Below are 24,135 nucleotides of genomic sequence, written 5' to 3' on the forward strand. Positions count from 1 at the left end.
AGTTTTAACTCAAAGCAAAAACAGAATCTGTGTTTTTAAACCCTGTGCTAAAACCAGGCTGCAGCTGTGATGGGTTCTTCTTGGTGGTCTGAATCAAATGCGGGGACACAGCTTCTCCCTCCAACTTCAGTGTAGCTATAGGAACACAGTCATGACACTATGGTAAAGGTGGGAAGTGTGACTCTGGCACCCATTATAAGCAGAAATTATTGGGTGGTGACCCATGGTTGTGATGATTCATCAGACAAAGCTGAAATCCCGCAGTGCAGAACACACCTGTCTGAGGATGACCTGTGCAAATATTGGGATCAACATGGGGTGAAATAGCTTATCCATAGGAGTTCAACATTTCAGACGACTTCTCATGGACTGACAAGACTGGCTTATTTCATTCATTTCACCTCAAGGGACTTTCATGCTACCCCTCTCTTTCTGTACAGTGTCTGTTTGGAAACAGGTGGCTCTCTTAGGCAAGAGAGAAGCTAGATGATATACTTTGCCCCAGAAAATTAATTACCTTGCAACAAGGATATGTTTTTTGGACCATACAAATATTCAGACCATCATGTGGAGATTGATGATCAGCACTTCTGAGATTTCAATTGTGTGACAAGGAATTTAGGTGCATACAAGAAAGGGATTGAGAATGGAGGTGCAATGCATCATTTCTTCTTTTTCTTCAATGTTCTGCAGTTTGTTTGGTAAAAGGTACTGGCACATACTGGCCTACCTTTTTACTACCCAAGAGATCAACCAGAATCCAGAGTTCTTGTACAACATCACCCTGGGCTACAACATCTATCAATCCTACTTTGATGGGAAAGCCACCTCCTATGCAATGCTGCAGCTGCTTGCAAGTGGGGAAACTCAGATTCCCAATTACAGCTGCAGGAGCAAGATGAACCTGCTGGCAGTTCTCTAAGGGACCGAATTGGACCTCTCCACACTGATTTCATCCATGTCAGGCATCTACAAAACAGCACAGGTATGAATGGGGATGGGGGACAGCTGTGCAGCAATGGGAGCTGAACACTGATTTGGCAAACCTTCAACTCCAGGGTGCATCTACCTAAAGGGGAAGCTCATCTTCTGGTGATGAACAAAACTGATAATTGGGCTTTGAAGCCAACTTCTTAAAAATGAGTCTGGAGAAAGTTCCAAGTCAGGTCTAGTGTCAGTGCTAGGTGTGTGCAGACACTCCCCAGGACTCCACAGTTAATGGGGTCACATCCTCAAATCTGCACATGTTCTGCATCTTGTTCATTACAGCAGTGAATGAATGGAAACCAAAGAAAGTCAAGATGTGGCTCCCAGGTTTGTTGGCTGCGTACCTTGTTCAAGGGCATTTTCCTTATCTTCCAGTGTTCCCCTGATTTCAGAGGTTTGTTAATTGTCTGCCAAACACATCACCCTGCACAAATTAGTACTAAAAGGATGGGAGGCTAAGAGACATGAAGTATCTTCCTTGAAGTTTCTCTAGCAACCCAGGTCTGGGCAATGATGCCACCCTGGATATATGACTTGCCATGTTTTTCAGCTAAAGACACAGCCCTGTTGCCCCTTCATGGCTTCCCGTTTCTTGTGTGTCCTTAATCTGCAAACAAACTGACAAACAACAACAACAACAAACCCCAGCAATACTAATGAAGAAAGCACTCTCTTCCTTTCTTCATTAGATCAGTTATGGTGTAGTGGGTGATGTTTTTAATGATAGAGCTCGGTTCCCTTTTGTGGACCGGATGGCCCCGACAGAAGAATCCCAGTTCCCTGGGATCATCCAATTGCTCCTCTTCTTCGAGTGGACGTGGATTGGTCTCTTTTCTCCAGACACAGACAATGGAGAGAGGTTCATGAATGCCTTGACCCCTCCGATGATCAGCAGTGGAATCTGTGTTGCCTTCACAAAAAGACTACCTTGAACTGTTATACCCTTTTTGTCCCAGAGTAAACTCTTGGTTGCATGGAAACGAATCAATGTTGTTGTTTCCTATGCAGACTCTTCCTATGGCTGTTTCCCAATTGCCATGATGCAAAGAATGCTTGGAAAGGAACAAGTGGGGGCAAAAGTCTGGATCACAACAGCTTTTCAGGACATCAACATGAGCTTGTCATATGAGGCTTCCTATTTTCATTTCCTCCATGGTTCCTTGTCCTTTATCACAAAGATGAAAAACAGGACAAAAAATGATTACTATGAGCCAGTTTCATCCAATCTGACAATTTTTTGGAATGGAATCTTCAACTGTTTCACTTCAAAGCACGCTTTGTCCATGAAAATGTGGAGAAGATGCACTGAGAAGGAGCCCCTGGAGCTTCTGCCCCAGGAGGAGGTGGAAAGAGCCCTGTCTCAAGACAGCTACATTACTTGGGACAGTGTCCAAGCTGCGGCCCATGCCTTAAATGTAGCATATTCATCTCTCTGCAAAAGAGCATTGATGGTGCATGAGGAAGAGCGACTGGGGCATCGATGGTGGCAGCCCTGGCAGGTATTCCATCTCCCTTTGGAACTCCCCCACAAATGAGGAAAGACTCCTGGTTTAGAGAATCCAACATGAGTGCATAGACACTCTTGCTGCATGGTGGTGCAGGCAGCAAACAGAACAAATGCTTTGGGTGGCATGAATTCCCTAGATAGTTGCCGAAGCTCCTTAGAAAAGGAGCCCAAGGGCTGCTAAAAACCAGTTATGTGCAATGCACATAATGATAGATTGTTTGACTGTGCGGTGAATTCAATGGTCCTGTCATAGAAGATCGAGTGGGATCACTTTCAGTTCTTGTGGGCAGATGAAGCAGGCAAGCTCACAGAGCTATAGTAACAATTTGACTGTGGGTTCTCTTCACCCTTGCTAATCAAAGTTACCTGTGGGGAAAAGGGGGGAGGCAGAATTGGGTGGTGGGAAGTGCAATCAATGTGTTCTGATGTGAGACGGTTGTTCTCAAGAAAGCTCTGGTGGGACCACTCCTTCTGAAACCGTCTCTGGATGCTCTGGGTTGGGGTAAGTGCTGCTCAGTTGCTAAGCCCCCTTTTGGGTTAATGATTTGAAGAAGGTGAGGGGTGGGGCAGTTGCCAATACAGATATCTGGATGTCTGCTGTACATATGTGGCTTGGTCACCTTCGTGGATGAACCTCATCAAAACAGACCAAGGGAAGGTGAGATATGCCTGTGCACACCAGTTGCTGAGGTGCATGGAAGGGAAGGTGCTTTCCTGCTTCTTGGTTTCTATTGGCAGCTGATTCACCACTGTGTCAATTCGGTGCCAGATTTGATCCAGCAGGGCTCATCTTGAATTTCCATGACCCTCTTATTCTTCTGATTTTCCCATTTGCTTTTGATCCCATTAAACCTACCCTTTTTGTGGACCTTCTACATTGGGATTGGGGGGACTGGGCACTCGGGCTTCCCAAACCTGCAACATGCTTCCATAACTTGCATTTCATTCTTTGACTTCCTGTGGGGTTCCGAGGGTAGATCACTTTCCCTCCGTTTTTGTTCCCTATCCATAACAAGCCTTTGGCCATGGTCATTGAGTTTTGGAAGAAGAGGGACAGCACTCTGATGACTCATCTCTGTCCAGCTTCTGCATTTGCATCTTGTCCAGTGAGTGGATTCAGGAAGTGATGGACTTGAACCCAGAACCAAACATATGTTTAAAACCACTGAGAAGCAGGATATTTTTGGTATGCACATTCTCCATGAGCATTGGAGGTCTCAGTACTTCTCAAGCACCAGGATCTGAAAAAGTATGGGAATCTGGGTGCATGAGTAATTTTGGGGAGCAATGAAATTGCTGCTTTCCTAGATTCCTTTTGATCCATCTTCTATTTGAGCATAGGATGATTTTCAAGTGCTCAGTTAAGATCAAGATTTCAGTGCAATGAACCCTGAATGGATGGGCAGTGGAGAAAATAAATGTTGAGACCATTTCCTGATTTTGAAATGCCAATTGTGTTCCCTGCTGTTCTAGCTCCACTCTTCCTTAGGAGAAGTCCAGTTTTCTAATACTTCCATGAGTGGACTGTATATGGATGAGAAGAGGCATCTGGAAGCTGACTTTGATATTGTGAATTGGGTGCTGTTTCCCAATGGTACTAAGGGGAGAGTGAATATTGGGAGTGTGACACGACAGACCGCTCCAGATACCAAGCTCACCATTAACCCAGAAGTCATTGCATGGCCCAGGCATTTTATTGAGGTAGGAAAAATGATTTATATCAGATTACAGGCCTGTTACAAGAGTTAAGCTCTGTGTATGACCGATATCAGGATCACCCAAACTATCATATGCCCTGTCATAATGTGTAGGAGTGAAAGCTGGGCAGTGAAGAATGTGTATAGGAAGAAAATGGAGGTGTTCAAAACATGGAGCTGGAGGAGAGCTTTGCCATTGGCCTGGACTGAAGGACAAGCAAGTGGGTCCAAGATCAAATCAATGCAGAGCTATCCCTAGAAGCAAAGAGGCCAAAACTGAGGCTGTGATAAGTGGGGCATGTCATGAGAAGGAAAGACTGCCTGGAGAATATAATCCTGCCAGGGAAAGTTGAAGGTTGATGAATTGGAAGACCAAATATGATATGGATTGACTCCATAAAGGATGCCTTAGTCTTGAGTTTAGAACAGCTAACAGGTCCATCATCACCATAAGTTGGAGATGGCTTGATTATACATAAAAAGAATGGTTCAAAAAAAGTAAAACAGCAACAACAATCTAGCTTCCCACTCAACCCACTCCATATTGCCATCCTTGTCTTCCAGTGAGCTAACACACTCCCATTGGGAGCAAGAGTACAACATGTGTGAATTGACTCCAAATGTGAGGAGAGATCAGGAAGGAGGTTTGGAGGTCTTGGGGCTCCTTAGATGAGAAGTGGGGCTGGCCAGAGAGATGCAAGACTCCTATGTGTTCCCCAGTCCTCCTTTGCTGCCTTGTTAGGTCGAGACTCGTTCAAGGTGCACAGAGAGCTGCCGCCAGGGATACACCAAGGTGGTCCAGGAGGGGGAACCCCCATGCTGCTACGCTTGCACTCCATGTGTGGGAGGGACCATATCTAATCAGGAGGGTGAGTGTCCTCAGAGGAAAGGGAGTTCCCCTGGGAAACAGGCGAGTTGACCTCCATTGACTTCTTTTGATTCTCCCTATTCTTTTATTTGTTCTTCATCCATAATGTTTTATTACTCTGGTTTTCACATTCCCCAGATCATGTCTCTCTTGTGCCAGTACAAAAAAATTTAAGTGAAGGCGTTCATGTTTGTAACCTTTAGGAAAATATGGTAAAGATAATTTTCCTCTCTCCTTCTTGAGTTCCACAGGGAAAGGTGAGATCGATATATAACAAATAAAATAAATAAATCACTTGCTGGCACAGTCACAGATACACACACATACACAAGCTTGTTTCCATATGCAATCTTTTTACCCATTTGCAAGGAATGAAAGGAAGCCTATGTGGATGTCTTCTTCACCACTTTGCCTTGAACTGTGATGTGGGTTAGGCTGAAAGGCAGTGGATGACCCAAAGTCACCCAGTGAGCTTCCTGGCCAAGTGTGGACTAGAACCTGAGCCTCTTCAGTCCCAGCCACTCTAACCATGATGCCACACTTGCAGATGTCGGCCTGTATCCGTTTTACTCAGAAAAACTTCTGCATCATGCTGCCATTCTGTGACAAGCAAACAGGGAGTCCCTGTGCAAATAAAAGACATGAAAATGGAACTATGCCCATTTTCTATAGTTCAGAGTACCTCCCTGCCCTGTTCCAGGATCCCCTTTTGACAACCATTTCTCTAACCCTAACCCTAACCCTAACTGCAACCCGAACCCCAACACTAACCCCAACCCTTGAGACAAACTTAGTAGGTTGAAACTTTACAAGATTCCCTTCAGTGCCACTTCATGATGGAAGGTTTATTTATTTATTTAGAGTATATAAATGCAGTTCTGTTGTGAAGGCCTCAGGATGGCTTACATAAATAAATAAAAAATTGTATAAAACATAATACAAATGAATTTTAGAGCCACCCTGGCTGCAGATTAAAAACTTATTAAACCAATATTAAAAGTTATTAAAATATTGTTGAAATAAAAAGGTCATAACCTGGCACTGAAAAACAAATAACGACGGTGCCAGGCAGACCTCTCTGGGGAGCGCATTCCATAGGCAAGGCACCATCGCAGAGAAAGCCCTCCTCCGGGTACTTTGCCTCCTAATATCTTTCATGGAGGGTTTCCGGAGGAGGGCTTCTGTTGCCGATCTCAGGGGGTGGGAGGGCAAATACGTAAGAAAGCGTTCCTTTAGGTATCCAGGTCCTAAGCCATTAAGGGCTTTATAGGTAATAACCAGCACCTTGAATTGAGCCCAGACTTCAATGGGAAGCCAGGGAAGCTGGTAGAGGACTGGGGTTATATGAGAATAATGCCCAGTCCCCGTCAGCAACCTTGCTGCTCTGTTTTGCACCAACTGAAGTATCCGGACTGTCTTCAAGGGGAAACCCCACATAGAGCACATTACACAAATTCAACCAGGAAGTAACCAATGCATGTGTCACTGTTGCTAGGCAATCGTCCTCCAAGGTTGGGCATGATTTAAAAAACAAATCAATAAATAGCCACTGACAGAATCTCAAAATTCAATTTGCAAGGAATGAACACTCAGATATGTGGGGGAGATCTAACCTTTGAACCTCTGTGGCTTGCTTTATTTATTTATTACAGCATTTAAATTCTGTCTTTCCACAGATGCACTCAGAATAGCTTATATAAAATTATGAAATACAATATTAAAACTACAATTATTAAATATCTAAAATTGAACATTATGAACTAAACTAAAAAACTGTTACGGAGCAAGGCCTCCCCCATTGATCTTAAGGGGTGTGAGGGCATATAGGGACCAGTGCCCCAGTACCTGCAGTCAAAAATGATAATGTATTACTGGTAGAGGCAACTACAAAATCACAGATCATGCATAGACACATTTTGTAACTTGCTAGTCACATGCACCAATACAGAGGGTTAAGTTTCCAGATAGTGTTGGTACAATAGCATCTTGATGTCTTTAGGCACGACATAATGTTCAAAACTGATAAGAAATACTGGGAACAATAGTATGGAAAACATTACCAATTGCAGTATTGATAGGTAAGTCTAGCAAATTCTTGACGTTCAGGGCAGCTGGTGTGTCCGCTTAAACATGCTTTGTGTCTGATGGAGGAACCATTCAGGAAACCTGGTTTGGCAACTCCAGTCCGGGTTTGCCTCCGTTGAGCTGGATGATTAAATGGTCCCTTCAGAAACAAACTAAAGTCTTTGTCTCAGTGGCCTGAACACTGGTATTTCCCCACTGATAATCTTAGCCTCCAGCACCTTCTCAGTCCAGCTAAGCAATCCACCTTCATAATGGAAAAGCAACACTAAAAAGTAACCTGACTGGAAATTCTGCTTCTTTGTAAGAATAGTATAATTTTGTAGCACAAAGGCACATATAAGCCACATTTACTCCCAGGATTTATATGAATTTTCCCAATATCACTTCCTGCCCATTAGCTTAGAATACCTTGCAGGATAATTGTTGTTACATACAATCAAGTTGCCTCCAACTTATGATGTCACTGTGAATGACTCCAAAGCCTCCTGACCCTGACAGCCCTGCTCAAATCCTGTAAATTCCCGGCTGTGGCTTCCTTGAGGGAATCAATCCATCTTTTATTTGGTCTCACTCTGCCTTCCCCTGCCCATGCCCCTTCTTCTTTCAGTATTCCCTTACAACTGGGACATAGAACCAGAGTCCCAGCCTGGACACATCTTCCTGCAGTGTAACGAAGGATCTGCGGCATTTTTCTACACGGTCCTTGGCTACAAGGGCTTCCTGGCTGCTGTCTGTTTCTTGGTGGCTTTCCTGGCCAGGAAGCTGCCTGGAGCCTTCAACGAGGATAAGCTGATCACCTTCAGCATGCTGGTCTCCTGCAGTGTCTGGGTATCCTTTGTGCCCTCCTACCTGAGCACCAAGGGGAAGTACATGGTGGCCATGCAGGTCTTCTCCATCTTGGCCTCCAGTGCTGGGCTGCTAGGCTGCATCTTCATCCCCAGGTGCTACATTGTAGTGCTGAAGCCTGATCTAAATACGAAGGAGAATATAATGTTCAAGATCAAACAGGGCATCTGATCATATTCTTTGGGCTCAGTAGCATGGCTGCTGAGGCATACATCGCTACTTGGTAGCATGGCCCTCGAGGCATGCCTGTGTGCCTGGTGCAATGGTGCAACAATCTTTGTCACACTGTGCCTTGTGTCCTGAATTTCCTCCAGGTGGCCATTTAATTTCTAGCATCTAGATGAACTGCCGCAGGAAGGAGGAAAGGAATTTGGGTACTGCTTGGATGTGTTCTAAGCCATCAGCCCCAACCATCTTCCCCTGCAGATGAATGTTCAAGCAATCATCTGTTTCCTTATCCGTTCCCTGCATATTCCCAGAAATTGAATTCATCAGGTCTCAGGTTGTTTCTCAACTACACAGTCTGTTTCTTGTGGTCTGAAGGCCCATTCTAAGGAGCATCTGGGCTCCATGCTGGCCGGATCAGGGAGCCCTGGTAGTTTCAGGATTAGTCCCTCAGTCTACCATAGGTCCAATTAGCACCAGCTGCAATCCCTGGGGATGAGCTATTCAGGAACTGACTCTTCCCTCTGGAAGCTGCCTTGTTGTGAACGTCTTTTGAGTTGTTGTTGTGCTGGTTGGTATCATACCTGTCCTTTCCTGGCTCCTGGTCCCACCTTGGCATCCAGGAATCTCCTCCTGTTGCCTTGCTTCACCTATTTCTGACCTTTGGCCTGTCCTGACTCCATCATAGTTTCCTGGACTGTGCTTGCCTTGTGTCTGTACTCTTTCCACTGGTGACTTTGTAGTGTTGAACTGTAGCATGCTTAATGTTTAGACATTGATGGGTTGCCCGGGATCTGGTGCCCATTCCTGTTGTTCTAGCTGCCATGTCTCCAACTCTGACACCTACTCAGTTTGCCAAAGGGACATCATGAATGACCTTGAATGACCCCTGCAAGTTATGCAAATGCAACATTAGTGACCCAGGCATTTCTGCACAAACCAGAAGCCAGATTTCACAGACATTTCATAACAGAGGGATTCTTTGCTTTAATTCTGTTCCTGATGAAAATGGGGATTTGGAGTGGGCACAGTCAAGTGTGGATGCCCAGAGGTTGTGCAAATCTTGCTGTACCCTCTTGGTTCTCCTTCCTCCTTGTGGTGAAACTACAGAGCGGGTCCTTTCCAACACTGCCCTTCCCACAAACCTTTCTGCTCTGGCTGCTGTGGGGTGCAGCCACTCAGCTTTCCTTTCTCTTGAGAAGACAAGGCTGAGTGGGTGGCATGCAGCAGACTTCAGGGTCTTTCCAAGTGCTGCTGCTAATTCCACAGGAATGGAAGTGTCGTTTGCTTGCAAGCACCTCTGGCCTCCATTGATAGCATGAATGTGGAGCAGGCCAGTGAGAGCCCCAGAGTCCCTTGGCCGGCATGGCCATGCTTTCTGCCTCTTTGCTTGAGGGGCTCTCTTATCTTACCACTTAGGCAGGCTCTGAGTACAAGAGAGCATCTCAGCTGGAAAACCAGGCATGGTATCTGATCCTCATTGCTATGGATAGGTTTGATTTCTGATTGCCGCAGACTCTGTGTCGAATTTGGGTGTGCAGAAGGAATAGAATCGCTCAGCTACAAGAATGTAGTCAGAATTTGGGAGGGGGGGCACAATGGCCTGTTGCTTTTCAGGGGTCTCTGAGCAGGGACAGGATGATGCACTTTGGTTTAAATTACCAGCAAGAAAAAGCTCTTTATTATGATGTTTTCAAGGCTCCATGATGGGTTTGAAACAGGACCCCAAGTGACAGGGTCCATGCCGCCTCCTCATCAGCCCACCATCCCCTAAAGTTAAAAGCAGCACCAAGGGTGTAATTTATCTTCCCACTTCCTCAGTGTGTATGGGAAACATCTCAGAAGGGAAACTGGTTTGGAACAGTGGAAGCAGACCTTTAAACTGGTGGAAGAGACATCAAGCATTGAAGATATGTGGATTACACCATGTTACTGGGACTGAATGGGGAAAATGCATGTTCTACGCATGATGGAAGGCTTAAATTTCCAGTGTCTTCAATGTTTCCCAACTTTTTTCTTCTGCTTGGCTTCTGTTGAATCTATCTTGGCTTGATTCTCCAGTCAAGGTCTGGCCAAGCTTGCTTTCCTCCCTCCCGATCCCCCCTCAGAAAACAGACACTTGTAAGTATGATCCAAACATCCTGCTTTCCTCCAGCTGTGCCCCTGAGCCCTGCTCACTCGTAGAGAGCAATTCAGTCTGAGGCTTGCCCAGGCGGGCCTGGTGTCCCCGAGGGCCCCTAATTGGCAGATGGAGGAAAGCACAAAGTTGCTCCTTGCTTTTTGCATGAAAACCCTCATGCATTGAATGCTCCTGCCCCACCAGGAGCTCAGCTGCAAACTTTGCTCATGTCTGTGCAGCAGTAGAGTGGGGCTCTGTTTGGGCTCTGAGTTCCAAGGACATAGGAGGACCCTGCAGCCTCCACTTGCCAGGCATGCCTGGTTGGCTTGCCTGGAGGAAAGGGGAGGCATTGTGAGGGCAGAAACACCATGTCCTCCTTGCCCCCAGTGCTGCTGCTGCTGCTGCTCCCTCAGGCAGCCTGTGAAGTGGAAAAGGTACAATACCCTGTGAATGTGACTCCAAGTCCAAACAGGGGAGTCAATTACTACCGCCCAGGAGACTACCTCATTGCTGGGGTCCTGTCCTCACAATATTTTAAGTCTCTCCAACCATATCGCTTTTCGGTATCCCCTTTAACCCGGGTGGATAGGTAAGTAGCAATCATGCAATGCTTCTCACCCTGCACATCACATCCCATTTCTCCTGGTCCCCACAGCTACCCCAGGATTCCACTCTGCCTACTCTGCCTGGGATGGGAATATTGAAGGATTGCCTGGAATTTGGTGAAAAAGAAGATTCACTAGGGTCATGTAAGGTGGCATGATTAGGGGCTCTTTGCATTGCTGTGATGTGCCATCAAGTCTAAGTTAGATTAAGATTAAAATAATGCACAGTGTGGAGAAAGTGGAAGTGGGATGCGGAGAGAGATTTTTCTTCCTCTCCTATAACACTCCAACCTGGAGCCATCCATGAAGCTGATGGGTATGAGGTTTAGGACAGATCAGAGGAAGGTCTTCTTCACACAGCATAGAGTTGAACTGTGGAATTTGCTGCCATGGGAAGTGGTGATGGTCATGATCTGGATGGCTTTGGGAAGAGATTCGACAGATTCCTGAGGCAGGAGGCTATCCAAAGCTTTTCACCTCACTCGCCATACATGTCATCCTTGACCAGTGTGGCTTGCCTGCATACCACAGTGGCCAAGGTGCTTGGTCAAGAGGAGGTCCTGCATTCATCCTGCATCAGCGATCCTGTGGGCAGCTGGTCTGCCACCATGGGCATGGAAAGCTGAGTCAGGTGGACCTTTGGCCAGATCCAACAGGGCTGCTCTTATGTTCTAAAGTCCTCCCTTGGATTTTAGTGTCCTGATTCTTGACATGAATTCATGATGTCCAATAGTGAAGCATTCCATACCTTTTGTTCATATGGGTTGACTTGCATGAAAACATACTCCGATACACCATGGTGAGACTGGTCAATACTGTGATTATATATTTTCCTTTTCAAAAGTAAAGGAAATACAGTGAGTGAAAGCAAAACTCAGCCTGCTGAATTTGGGCCTCCAAGTGCAGGGCAAAATGTGGCCATATGGAAGATGAGTGTTAAAGATGCATAATGCCTGATACATCAATCATGAGGTGTACTGATCATCACTTTTGGTTTTCTGAAAAGGGCTCCAGGTTGATAGAAGAAAGGAAGTGACATTTGCTTGTCATGATTTACTATGTTGTTCTGCAGTTTGCGAGAGACCCGGTACTGGCATGTGCTGTCCTTCCTGTTTGCCGTTCAGGACATCAACCAGAATCCAGAGCTCTTACGCAACCTGAGTCTGGGGTACGACCTGTATAAGTCCTACTATGATGGGAGAACCACCTCCTATGCCATGCTGCAGTTGCTTTCAGGTGGGGAAACACACCTTCCTAATTACAGCTGTGGTAGAAAGACGAACCTGCTGGCCATTCTGGAAGGAACCGAATCGGACCTCTCCACTTTGATTTCAGCCATGTTGGGCATCTACAAAACCCCACAGGTATGAAATGGGATGGGGGACAGCTGCGCAGCAATGAGAGCAGAACACTGATTTGGCTAACCTCTGACTCCAGGGTGCATCTGCCTACTGGAGAAGTTCATCTTCTGGTGTGTGTTGGGGAAGAGCAATGCCAATCATTGGGTGTTCAGGCTAGCACCTTAAAAATGACTCTGGAGAAAGACACTAGTCAGGGCTGGATTCAGTGCTATTTTTATTTATTTATTTATTTATCAAAACATTTCTATGCCGCCCCTTGCCGAAGCCTCGGGGCGGCTCACAACATAGAATACAATACAATAAAATACAAAATAACAATATAAAACTGACAATATAAAATAAATAACAATATAAAAGAAGTCGCCCTGGCCAGATAAATTAGCAAATATTGTTAACAATTAAAATGACATTTAAATAAAAAGGTCTTCAGCTGGCACCGAAAAACAAATAACGACGGTGCCAGGCGGACCTCTCTGAGGAGCGCATTCCATAGATTGGGCGCCACTGCAGAGAAAGCCCTCCTCCGAGTACCTACCCTCCTAATTTCTTTCATAGAGGGTTCCCGGAGAAGGGCCTCACCCGCAGATCTCAAGGGGCTCAGACACTCCCCAAGACTCCACAGCTCCGGAGGGCCCACCCCACAAACCGCACAAGTTCTGCTTCTTACATTTTGGCAGTGAGTGAATAAAAACCCAAGAAAGCCAACCTGTGGGTTCCAGGTCTGTTGGCTGCGTACCATGCCCAAGGACATATTCATAATCTTCCAGAGTTCTCCTGATATCAGGGGTTTCTTAATTGTATGCCAAACAGATCTCCCTCCACACATTACCATTAAGAGGAAATGGTAAAAGACACGTAGAATCTCTCTGGAAATTTGTGGTAATAAGCATTTTGTTAGAGACTTGTGATTTGACAGCATTACATTCTGTCCAGATTGCTGTTGTGGTTGTTGTTATGTACCATCAAGTCATCTCCAACTCATGGTGACCCTAGGGATGAGAACACTACAAAATGCCGTCAGTGACAGCCCCGCTCAGCTCTTGTCAAGGCTGTGGCTTTCTTGATGGAATTCACCCATCTCATACTTGGTCTTCCTCATTTTCCTGTCTTTGACTTTTCTGGGCACAGTGGCCTTCTCCAGGGAGTCGTCCCATCTCACGATATGTCCAAAGTACAATAGCCTTAGTTTTTTCATGTTTGCTCTCAGGGAAAGTTCTGACTAGATTTGATCTAGTACCCTTTTGCTCATCATTCTGTTGGTTCAGGGTATTTCCAAGCTCTCCTCCAGGATCATGCTATAAGCACATCTTGTCAGCTTTCTTCACTGTTCAGCTTTCACACAGCAATCAGGAAAACAATACTCGCTTTGCTTGCTGTTGTTGCTACATCCCCTCAAGTCTTCTGCAAATAATGGGGAGTGCATGAATGAAAGCCTCCACATTGCCCTGAGCTTCACAGCCCTACTCAGTTCTAGTGTGGTCAAAGCTACAGCTTCCTTCATGGAATAGAACCATCTCAGAGTTGTTCTTCCCGTTCTTTGCCTTTGGCATCTCAAGCAGAATGATCTCCAGTGAGTCTTGCATTCTAATGAAAAGTGTGAAGACTGCCACCTTTAATTAATTTCAGGATAAGAAGTTATTGCCTTTACCCTGGAAACAAAGAAACAACAAAACTCAGCAATACTGAATTGCACTCTTTCCCTTTCTTCATTAGATCAGTTATGGTGTGGTGGGTGATGTTTTTAATGATAGAACTCAGTTCCCTTTTGTGTACCGGATGGCCCCGAAGGAAGAAACCCAGTTCCCTGGGATCATTCAACTGCTCCTCTTCTTTGGGTGGACGTGGATTGGCCTCTTTTCTCCAGACACGGACAGTGGAGAGAGATGCATGAATGCCTTGACTCCTCTGATGATCAGGAGTGGAATCTGTGTTGCCTTCACAAAGAGACTACCTCGTAATATTATACCCTATTTGACCCAGAGTGAACTCTTGGTTGCATGGGGACAAGTCAATGTTGTTGTTTACTACACGGACTCCTACTATGGCTGTGGCCCAATTGTCCTGATACAAAAAATGCTTGTAAAGGGACACAGGAAGGCAAAAGTTTGGATCACAACCTCTTTTCCAGACAGCAACGTGAATCTATCCTTTGATACTTACTTTCCTTTTCTCCATGGTTCATTGTCTTTCATCATGAAGATGAAAAAAAGGAAAAAATATGAATACTATAAGCCCACTTCATCCACTCTGACAATGTTTTGGAATGGAACCTTCAACTGTTTCCCCTCAAAGCATGCTTGGTCCATGAAAATGTGGAGAAGATGCACCGAAAAGGAACCCCTGAAGCTTCTGCCCCAGGAGGAGGTGGAGAGAGCCCTGTCTCAAGACAGCTACATTACTTGGGACAGTGTCCATGCTGTGGCCCATGCCTTAAATGAGGCATATTCATCTCTCTCCAAAAGAGCATTGATGGTGGATGAGGAAGAGAGACTGGGGCATCGAAGGCTGCAGCCCTGGCAGGTATCCCATTTCCCTTTTGCAACTCCACCACAAATGGGAAAGACATGTGCACCAGATAGGCAGACTTGGGTGCATTATCACTCCCCCTGCACTGTGGTGCATGGCAGCAAACAGAATGGATGCTTGTGGCAACATTACTTCCCAAGGTAGCTGCAAAAGTGCCTTAGAAATGGAGCCCAAGAACTGCTAAAAACCAGGTATGTGGGATGCACATACAGATAGATTGTTTGACTGTTGGGTGAGTATAATGGTTATGGCATAGAAGATTGAGTGGGATCACTTTCAGTTGTGAGCAGATGAAGCAGGCAAGCTCACAGGGTTTATAGTAATAAGCTGACTGTGGGTCCTTTTCATGCTTGCTAATCAAAGTTACCTGTGGGGAAGAGGAGGAGGCAGGACTGGTGGTGTGAAGGGCAGTCAGTGTGTTCTGATGTGAGACAGTTATTCTCAAGGAAGTTGTGGTAGGACCAGTCCTTCTGAGACCCACTCTGGGCACTCTTGTTTGGGGTGAGCACTGCTCAGTTGCTAAGACCCCCTTTTTATTTGATGATTTTAAGTGAGTGGTGGGAGGCCAGTTGTCAATGCAGATAACTGGATATCTGCTCTATTTATGTGGCTTGGTCAGCTTGGTGGCTGAGCCTCCTCAAAAGAGACAGAGCAAAGTTGGTATATGCTTGTTCACACCAGTTGCCAAGAAGCATGGAAGGGAGGGTGTTATCCTGTGTCTGGGTTTCTTGTGGGCAGCTGATTGACCACTGTGTGAATGCCATGCCAGATTAGACAGACCCTCGGTTTGATCGAGTAGGGCTCTTCTTAATTTTTATATCCCTGTTAATTGTTCTGACACTCTCATCTTATTTCCTATAAAGCCTTCCATTTTGTGAACCTTCTATAGGTTAAAGGCACTGGGACCTTATTCCTCCCCAACATTTTAGATGCTTGAATTAATTTCATTTCATTATTTGACTTCCTGATCTTCTGAATTTCAGATGGCATATCCGTCTGCTCATGTTCTTTGCCATTTGTGACAATCCTTTGGGCATGGCCATAGGGGTTTGCAAGAAAATGGTTATGGCATATGCTGCTGAGACAGCTCTTCCTTGCTTCTGGATCTGCACCTTGGCCACTGTGTGAATCAAGGAACAGGTGGATTTGAACCCAGAAACCGAGCTTGAATCTTGTTGCAATTGAGACAGTCTTCTCACATATTCTGGAGGGCATTGCACTTGCACTGAAGAAGCAAGTTCATATTCTGGGAGAGTTCCTTGACCCAATGTCTTCACTGCTTGCTCAGAGTGCATTTCCAGCTTCATCTGTTCCACCATGAACACTACTGGGTGGGATTAACTGGGTGACCCTGGTTGGTAACCTCAAGAGTGGATTATGGGAATGCAGAACTACCTCTGAATCCAATCCAGAAGCTGCAATAACTGCAGCAGGCAATTGCCTGGCGGTTGCTGCTTCATCAGCATCTAACATCTCCTCCAAAGGAGTGACACTGACTGCCCATCTTGTCTTGGGTGAAGGTCAAGGTTTGCCATGCTTGTTTAAAATCACTCAGAAGCAGGAAATTTTTGGTATGCACATTCTCCATGAGTCTTGGAGGTCTGTTTTCTTCAAGCACCAGGAGGGGAAATATTATGAAAGTCTGGGTGCATGTGCAATGCTGGGGAGCAGGGAAATTGCTGTTTTCCTAGATTCCTTTTGATTCATCTTCTATTTTAGCATGGGGAGGTTTTCAAGTGCTCAATTAAGATTACGATTTCAGTGCATCGAACCTTGGAAAGTGAGGATGAGCAGTAGAGAAAATAAATGTATAAGTAAATAAATGTATTTCCTGATTTCAAAGTGCCAATTGTGTTCTCTGTTCTAGCTTCACTCTTCCTTAAGAGAAGTCCAGTTTTCTAACTCTTCCATGAGTGGACTGTATATGGATGAGAACAGGCAGCTGGAAGCTGACTTTGATATTGTGAATTGGGTGCTGTTTCCCAATCGTACTAAGGGGAGAGTGAATATTGGGAGTGTGACAAGGCAGACCTCGGCAGATGCAAAGCTCACCATTAACCCAGAAGTCATTGCATGGCCTAGGTATTTTAATCAGGTAGGAAAAATGATTTACATAAGATGATTGGCTTTTGACATCTGTTAAGCTCTGTTTAAGACCAAAGTCAGGATCATACGGAATACTGTATGCCCAGTCACAATGTGTGGGTGTGAAAGCTGGAAAGTGAAAACAGCCAGCAGGAAGAAAATGCATGTGTTCAAATCATGGAGCTGGAGGAGAGCTTTGCTATTACCGTGGACTGAGAGAAAGACAACTGTGTCCTAGATGAAATCAAGGCAGAGCTTTCCCTAGAAACAAAAGGGACAAAAGTGAGGCAATCCAACTTGGGGCATATGATGAGAAGGCAAGACTCCCCAGAGAGGACAATCCTGCTAGGCAAAGTTGAAGACAGAAGAAGGGGAGGACCAAATATGAGATGGAGTGGCTCCATAAAGAAAGCTAAAACCTGGAGTTTAAAACAGCTAAGCAGGTCCAGCACAGATAGGACATTTTGGAGGGCTTCATTGATAGGATCACAGTAAGTCAGTGATGACTTGATGGTACATAACAAGAAAAACAACATCAGCAACCATCTGGCTTCCCACCAAGCCATTTCAGAATGCCACCCTTAACTTCAGGTGGACCACCCTTGGGAGCAAGTGCACTGCATGTCTGAATTTTTCCCAAACCTAAGGAGGCTTGGAGGTCTTGGGGGCTCTGTAGATGAGAAGTTCGGCTGGCCAGAGAGATGTGAAGACTTCTAATGGCTGTCCCCAATCCTTCTTTGCTGCCTTGTCAGGTCAAGCCTCGTTCAAGGTGCACTGAGAGCTGTCGCCCAGGATACGTCAAGGCGGTCCAAGAGGGGGAGCCCTCATGCTGCCATTCTTGTGCTCCATGCATGGGAGGGACCATATCCAGTCAGGAGGGTGAGTGTCCTCAGAGAAAAAGGCGTTCCCCTGGGAAATAGGCAGCTATTTGATGTCTACTGCTCTCTTTTGATTCTCCCTTCTTTTCTTTCAATTCTTTTGTAATGTTTTACTGATCTGGTTTATGCATCACCTTGTTCATTTTTCTGGTGAACAAAATATCTAAATGGAGGCATTCATGTCTGTAACATTTTGGAAAAAGTGATAAAGATGATTTTCAGCTCTCCTTGGGTTCCACAGGCAAGAGTGAGATAGACAAATATTAGATGAACAGAGCTGGCTGGAGTCAGGGGTCGGACAAGATGGCCCAGTTGGCCCCTTTTGACTCACTCTCTTTCTCTGTTTCTGTATGCCTTCAAACACACAAACACACCTTTTTAATTGTTACCCTATATAACCCTACTTTTTACCCTTTTGAAAGGAATTGAGGGAAGCCCATGTGAACTTCTCCTGTGAGGTAGGTTAGGTTGAGAGCCAGTGGCTGTCCAAAGTTACACAGTGAGCTTCCTATCCAACAGGGGACTCGAATCTGAACCTTCTGGTTCCCAGTCTAGTTCTCTATTATGCAAACTTCCAGACTTGGGCCAGTGTTCATTTTACTCAGAGAACTTTGAGGATCATGCTGCATTTCTGTGACAAACAGGGAGCCGACGTTAGGGATTGTTGTGAGCTGCCCTGAGGCTTCGGTGAATGGGGTGGCATAGAAGTTTCCTAAATATATAATAAATAATAAAATGAGAATCAAGATATCCGCTTGTAAGGCCTAGCCATAGATGCTAGTCTGAACGTTAGAGGAACAGATTTGCTTCTCCATATTTGAAGCTGTCCTTATCCAAGTCAGCCCATGGATCTGTCCAACCCAGGATTCTACCACAACTTGCAACCATTCTGTGATATCTCACAGAAACAATTTTCCTGATGCTTTTTCCTAAGGTTACAATTTAGTGATGAGGCCCTGGGTTGAATTTGCTGCTCTATGCAATGATTGTCCCTCTTTATGCCCTACTGCATATTGATATTCCCCGAGTTTTCTCACATCCTTATCTTTGCCCTCAATGTAATCAAATGATGGCTGTTTGGGCTGCACCCTTGATGATGGTGGTTCTGAGATCCCCTTTCCTCCTTCCAGATGCAGAGCAGTGCACCAAGTGTCCAGAAGATCAGCATCCAAACCAGGTCCGAGATCAATGTGTCCCTAAGGAGATCACCTTCCTCTCCTATGAACAACCTTTGGGGATTGTCCTGACCTCCTTTTCTATGTTCTTGTGCTTAACTACTGGCTTTGTGTTAGGAATCTTCTTTAAATACCAAGAAACTCCACTCATAAAGGCCAACAACAGGGATCTCTCCTACATTGTCCTGATATTTATCATGCTTTCCTTCCTGACCTCTTTCCTCTTCATTGGTCAGCCATGGAAAGTGACTTGTCTTCTCCGACAAACGGCCTTCAGCATCATCTTCTCGATTTCAATTTCTTCAGTGTTGGCCAAAACCATCACAGTGGTGCTGGCCTTCCTGGCCACAAAACCAGGGAACTGGGTGAAGAGGTGGCTGGGGAAGAGCCTTGCAAACACCATTGTCATTTCATGTTCCAGTGTGCAGGTCCTCATCTGCTCCCTATGGCTGGGCATCTCTCCACCCTTCCCAGATTCCGATATGCACTCCCAACCTCAAGAGATCATCCTGCAGTGCAATGAAGGATCTGTGGCCATGTTCTACATGGCCCTTGGCTACATGGGTTTCCTGGCTGCCATCTGCTTCACAGTAGCTTTCTTGGCCAGGAAGCTGCCAGGAGGCTTCAACGAAGCCAAGCTGATCACCTTCAGCATGCTGGTCGTCTGCAGTGTCTGGGTGTCCTTTGTGCCCTCCTACCTGAGCACCAAGGGGAAGTACATGGTGGCCGTGCAGGTCTTCTCCATCTTGGCCTCCAGTGCTGGGCTGCTGGGCTGCATCTTCATCCCCAAGTGCTACATTGTTGTGCTGAGGCCTGATCTAAATACAAAGGAGAATATAATCTTCAAAATCAAGCAGGGCATCTGATACCTCAAGGTATGTCTGTGTGTTTGATGCTAAGGTTCAGTGATCTTTGTCACACTGTGCCTTGTGCTCTGCATTTCCCCCAACTGGTCATTTCATTTCATGCCATCGAAATGAAATGCCATGGGAAGGAGGAAAGGAAGTTAGGGTACCACTTGGATATGGACTGAGCCATCAGCCCCAGCCTCCTCCCCTGCAGAGAGATGCTCAAGGAATCCATCTTGTGCAAAAGGTCGATCAGATTCCTGTGTTTTGGCCTCCCATGCTCTGGCAGAAGCTCTAACACACACAGAACACTGTGTTTGGGGGAATCTTACTGCTGCTGTGGGGTGCCCTGGAAAAGCCATGGGAGGACTGAGGAGAGTGGAGGGCAGGCAAAAGATACCTTGCACCCTCATGTGCTCACACTTCATCCCCATCATCTTCTTCCTTAACTCTACCCTGTGTTTGCCCAGAGATTGGGACCCGAGGCAGTCTTCTCTTGGATTCATTTGGATTCATCAGGTCTCCGGTGGGTTCTCAACCATACAGCATGTTTACTGCATTGTGAGGCAGCTTCAGGGCTCCATGCTGGCCAAGCACCAGAAGAGCAGCCCATGTAGTTGCCGGATTACTCCCTCACTCTACAGCAGCTGCCAGGACCCTCATGAACACAAGCTGTGATCCCTGGGGAGGAGCTATTCAAGAACTGGCTCTTCCCTTCGGAAGCTCCCTCGGCAATAAAGGTCTTGTGATTTGTTGCTATGCTGGTTGGTGTCACTCCTCTCCCTTCCTGACTTCTGCTCCCACCTTTGTCTGTAGGTATATTTATATTTGTCGTTATTTGTTTTTCGGCGCCAGGCGAAGACCTTTTTATTTAAACGTCATTTTAATTGTTAATATTATTTGCTTATTTTATCTGGCCAGGGCGACTTATTTTATATTGTTATTTTATATTGTTAATTTGTTGTATATTTTGAATGTGTTATATTTTATGTTGTGAGCCGCTCCGAGGCTTCGGCGAATGGGGCAGCATAGAAATGTTCTAAATAAATAAATAAATAAATAAATAAATAAAATATATCCTCCTGTTGCCTTGCTTCACCATTTTCTGATTTTTGGTGTCCCCTGACTCCATCACAGTTTCCTGGGGTGTGCTTGCCTCGTGTCTCTGCTCTTCCTGGCAGTGACTTTGTATTTTTGAACTGGAGCAGGTTTAATGTTTGGACATTGGTTGGTTGCCTGGGTCCTGGTGCCTGTGCCTGCCGTTCCAATGGCCATGTCCCTTACACTGACAGTCAGCCAGTGTGCCAAAGGCACATCATGAGCCCCTTGAATGACCCCTGTGGTTTACCCCAAAAGGCTACCCAGCTATTTCTGCACAAACTAGCAGGCAGAAAGCACAAGCACCTCACAATGGAGAGATTCCTTGGTTTAATTCTGTTCCTGATGAAAACAGGGATGTGGAGTGGGCACAGTCCAGTGGGGACCCTCTGAGGTTGTACAAATCTTGCTGAGTCGCATCTTTTTCAGGTGCTGTTTTGATCAAAGAATGTTCCGAGAAAACATTTGCTCACCAATCTCATGGTTTGAAGTCTTGCTGCAACTGTGTGTTCTGCTGGCAGTTCTTTCCCTCAATTTCACAGTCACTGGCAGAAAAAGAAGCAAAAGATTCACCCAGGAAGACACTGAGGTGGCCTCCTTTCTCCCTTTGCTGCAGGAGCCCCACCAACTGATGCTGGGGCAGAGGCACTTCTCCCTTAGGCCAGCCTGGGAATAATCTGCCACCAGTGCTGTCCTCTCTGCTGCTGTTGCCATTTAAGGGAGCCCTCTCAGCTCACCTTCCTCCCTCTGGGGAATTTGCAGAGATGGTCCTTTCCAACACTGCCCTTCCCAGAAACCTTTCAGCTCTGGCTGCAGTGCTGGGTGGGATTCAGCCTTTTTCCTTTTCAAGTGGCCATTGCCCAGGTGAGCCATTTGCCCTTGGCTGAGCTGGCCTATGATGTCACAAAGAACCAGCAACCTGACATTCTGAGGGAGCCCCAGCCACAGGGATTGGCTAAATACCAGTGAGGTCAGCAGCCTTATCCCCAGGGTTGCCTCTCCCCATTTGGACTGATGGCCTTGCTGAAAAAAATGCCCAGAAAAATGGAGAAGGGCCCAATTGCACCCCCTCTAGTTTTTCATCTTCCCACTCTTGCCTTGTGGGACATTTTCTGGCAGTCCTCATCCATGACTCTGGCATTTCTGTGCCTAGGCTTTGTATGCCACTAAATATTTAAAAATACCTCAACATTTTTCATGAACTTGGTAAAACTGTACTTAATAACATATTTAAATCTAATCTTAAAAACAAACCAACACAATTGCAGGAGCAGCAACACAAAATAGCCTGACTCACTCAATGACAAGTCAGACTCAGGGAATGTTTGAGTGGACAGCTGGGTTTTCTGGAGGGGTGTGAAATTTGCCAGGTTTTCTGGCCCTGAATGGCACAATGGGGGCAGGGTGCCATCACCAAGGAGGCCTGCCCTCTTGGCATTATGAGGTGTCAGTTTCATTATCTTGGAAAGGCCAGACTTGACTTGGAAAGCCAGTTGGCACTTGACAGATAACAGCAGCTCAAACAAAGTACAATTCACACCAGCCCACCCCATTCTCCTCCTCTTTTATGTAACAGCACCCAATCCACCCTTCTTCTTCAGAGCACCTTCTTTGGTATGCAAGTGGGAAAGTTAATCCCACTTTTTACTTCTCTAACCTGTGGGAAAGTGTTAACTATGTTTTGTGTAGCCCTGTAATGATCAATGTATAAAAGAGCCAACTGAGGACTGCTCAGGTGCACCATCTGGAATCATTTCTTGGTAGCTGGTTATTCTCTAGAATAAATCCTTTAGAAGAAGACCTTCCTTTATTATGTAGTTTGGGCATATGCTCACCAGGACACGGACCTTTTAGTTAACACTGACATTTCTCGGGTGGCCCTGAATCTTCACATGTGCCAGAGCCATCAACCTTCCTGGATAATGGATGTGACACTACCTCACCCTTACCTAGACCAAGGTGCAGTTTTTCATGATTCCTCTTTCTCTGTCCACTCTTCCATCCTTCCACCATTTTGACCCACATGACCTCCTGGATAGTTGTGTGTTTTCCCTTTGAAGAGGCCATTGCCCAGGTGAGCACATGCTCTTCTGTCATTGGCTGAGCAGGTCTATGATGCCACAAAGACCCAGCAGCCAGAGCTACCAATAGGTCTCCTACACAGCTTTTCTGCACTTTAGTATTTTGGTTATGGCAATGTAACTAATAAATCTTCATTCAGAATGTAGAAGACCTCAGGCTTTTGTGCAGTTAGTGACAGGTTTCTTCTGTCTGAGTATTATCCTTATTTATGTCATTATTTCTATATGAACCCAACAGCCAGTGCCCTCTGGTTGGTTCACAACAGTGTAATTAAAATATAAAACCATACATACAATTAAAACATTAAAAGATCATAAAAGTTAACAGTTCAAAATTTAATACCTAATTTAAAGAAATGGCAACAACAGTATAGAAAGTTCAGCAGACACTATTAAGCCCTGCTTAACAACCAGCACTTCCAGTAACTAATGAAATGTTCTGCAGTAGAGAATGTTCTTTACCTGGCTTCAAAAGAGAAAGTAAAGTTGGTGTCAAAGTTGGAAGAATTGGGGACTCAGGAGCTGCTGACCCTCAGGAGCCACGCCAGAGTCAAGAGAAGGACCCTTGTGGCTCCTTGTGTCACCTGGTCCCTACTGGGCTCAGGAATGCAGTGATTATCTGGCTCTCTGCAGTGGGAGGTGGTACCAGTGCCACACAGGTGAGATCAGGCCAGCAAACATGGGAGAAGAGCAGGCCCCAGGTATGATCTGTATTCCTTTTCTTTTGTATGAACATGCAGTTCTTATGAAGATTGTGGTGAGGCTGGAACTCTTCACCTCTGGCACTGTTCAGGTGTCAACTTAAGCTTTTAGAATGAGATGTTCTTTGGTATTCAGACCAGGCCTCAGGACAAGGATGTAGCACTTAGGAAGAAAGATGCCAGTGAGCAACCCGGCACTGGAGGCCAAGATGGAGAAGACTTGCATGGCCACCATGTATTTCCCACTTGTACTCAGGTAGGAAGGCACGAAGGACACCCAGACACTGGAGAAGACCAGCATGCTGAAGGTGATCAGCTTAGCTTCGTTGAAGGCTCCAGGCAGCTTCCTGGCCAGGAAAGCTACTGTGAAACAGATGGCAGCCAGGAAGCCCATGTAGCCGAGGGCTGCGTAGAACATGGACACAGAGCCTTCACTGCACTGCAGGATTATCTCTTGAGGTTGGGAGTGCATATCAGAATCTGGGAAGGGTGGAGACATGTCC

General features: G+C 45.8%; 1 protein-coding gene across 1 annotated transcript; it reads left to right on the forward strand.

Moving 5' to 3' along the window:
- The first annotated feature begins 10,642 nt into the window (after positions 1 to 10,642).
- On the forward strand, positions 10,643 to 19,864 carry LOC123024228 (vomeronasal type-2 receptor 26-like). The gene is made up of 3 exons (XM_044431650.1): positions 10,643 to 10,708; positions 12,004 to 12,243; positions 18,868 to 19,864. Exons 1-3 carry the CDS (start codon positions 10,643 to 10,645, stop codon positions 19,768 to 19,770), a joined length of 1,209 nt encoding a protein of 402 aa, XP_044287585.1. The 3' UTR covers positions 19,771 to 19,864.
- The last annotated feature ends 4,271 nt before the right edge of the window (positions 19,865 to 24,135 follow it).

This window comes from Varanus komodoensis, unplaced genomic scaffold, assembly GCF_004798865.1.
Source record: "Varanus komodoensis strain SLA01 unplaced genomic scaffold, ASM479886v1 scaffold228, whole genome shotgun sequence".
In the NCBI taxonomy this organism is placed as follows: domain Eukaryota; kingdom Metazoa; phylum Chordata; class Lepidosauria; order Squamata; family Varanidae; genus Varanus; species Varanus komodoensis.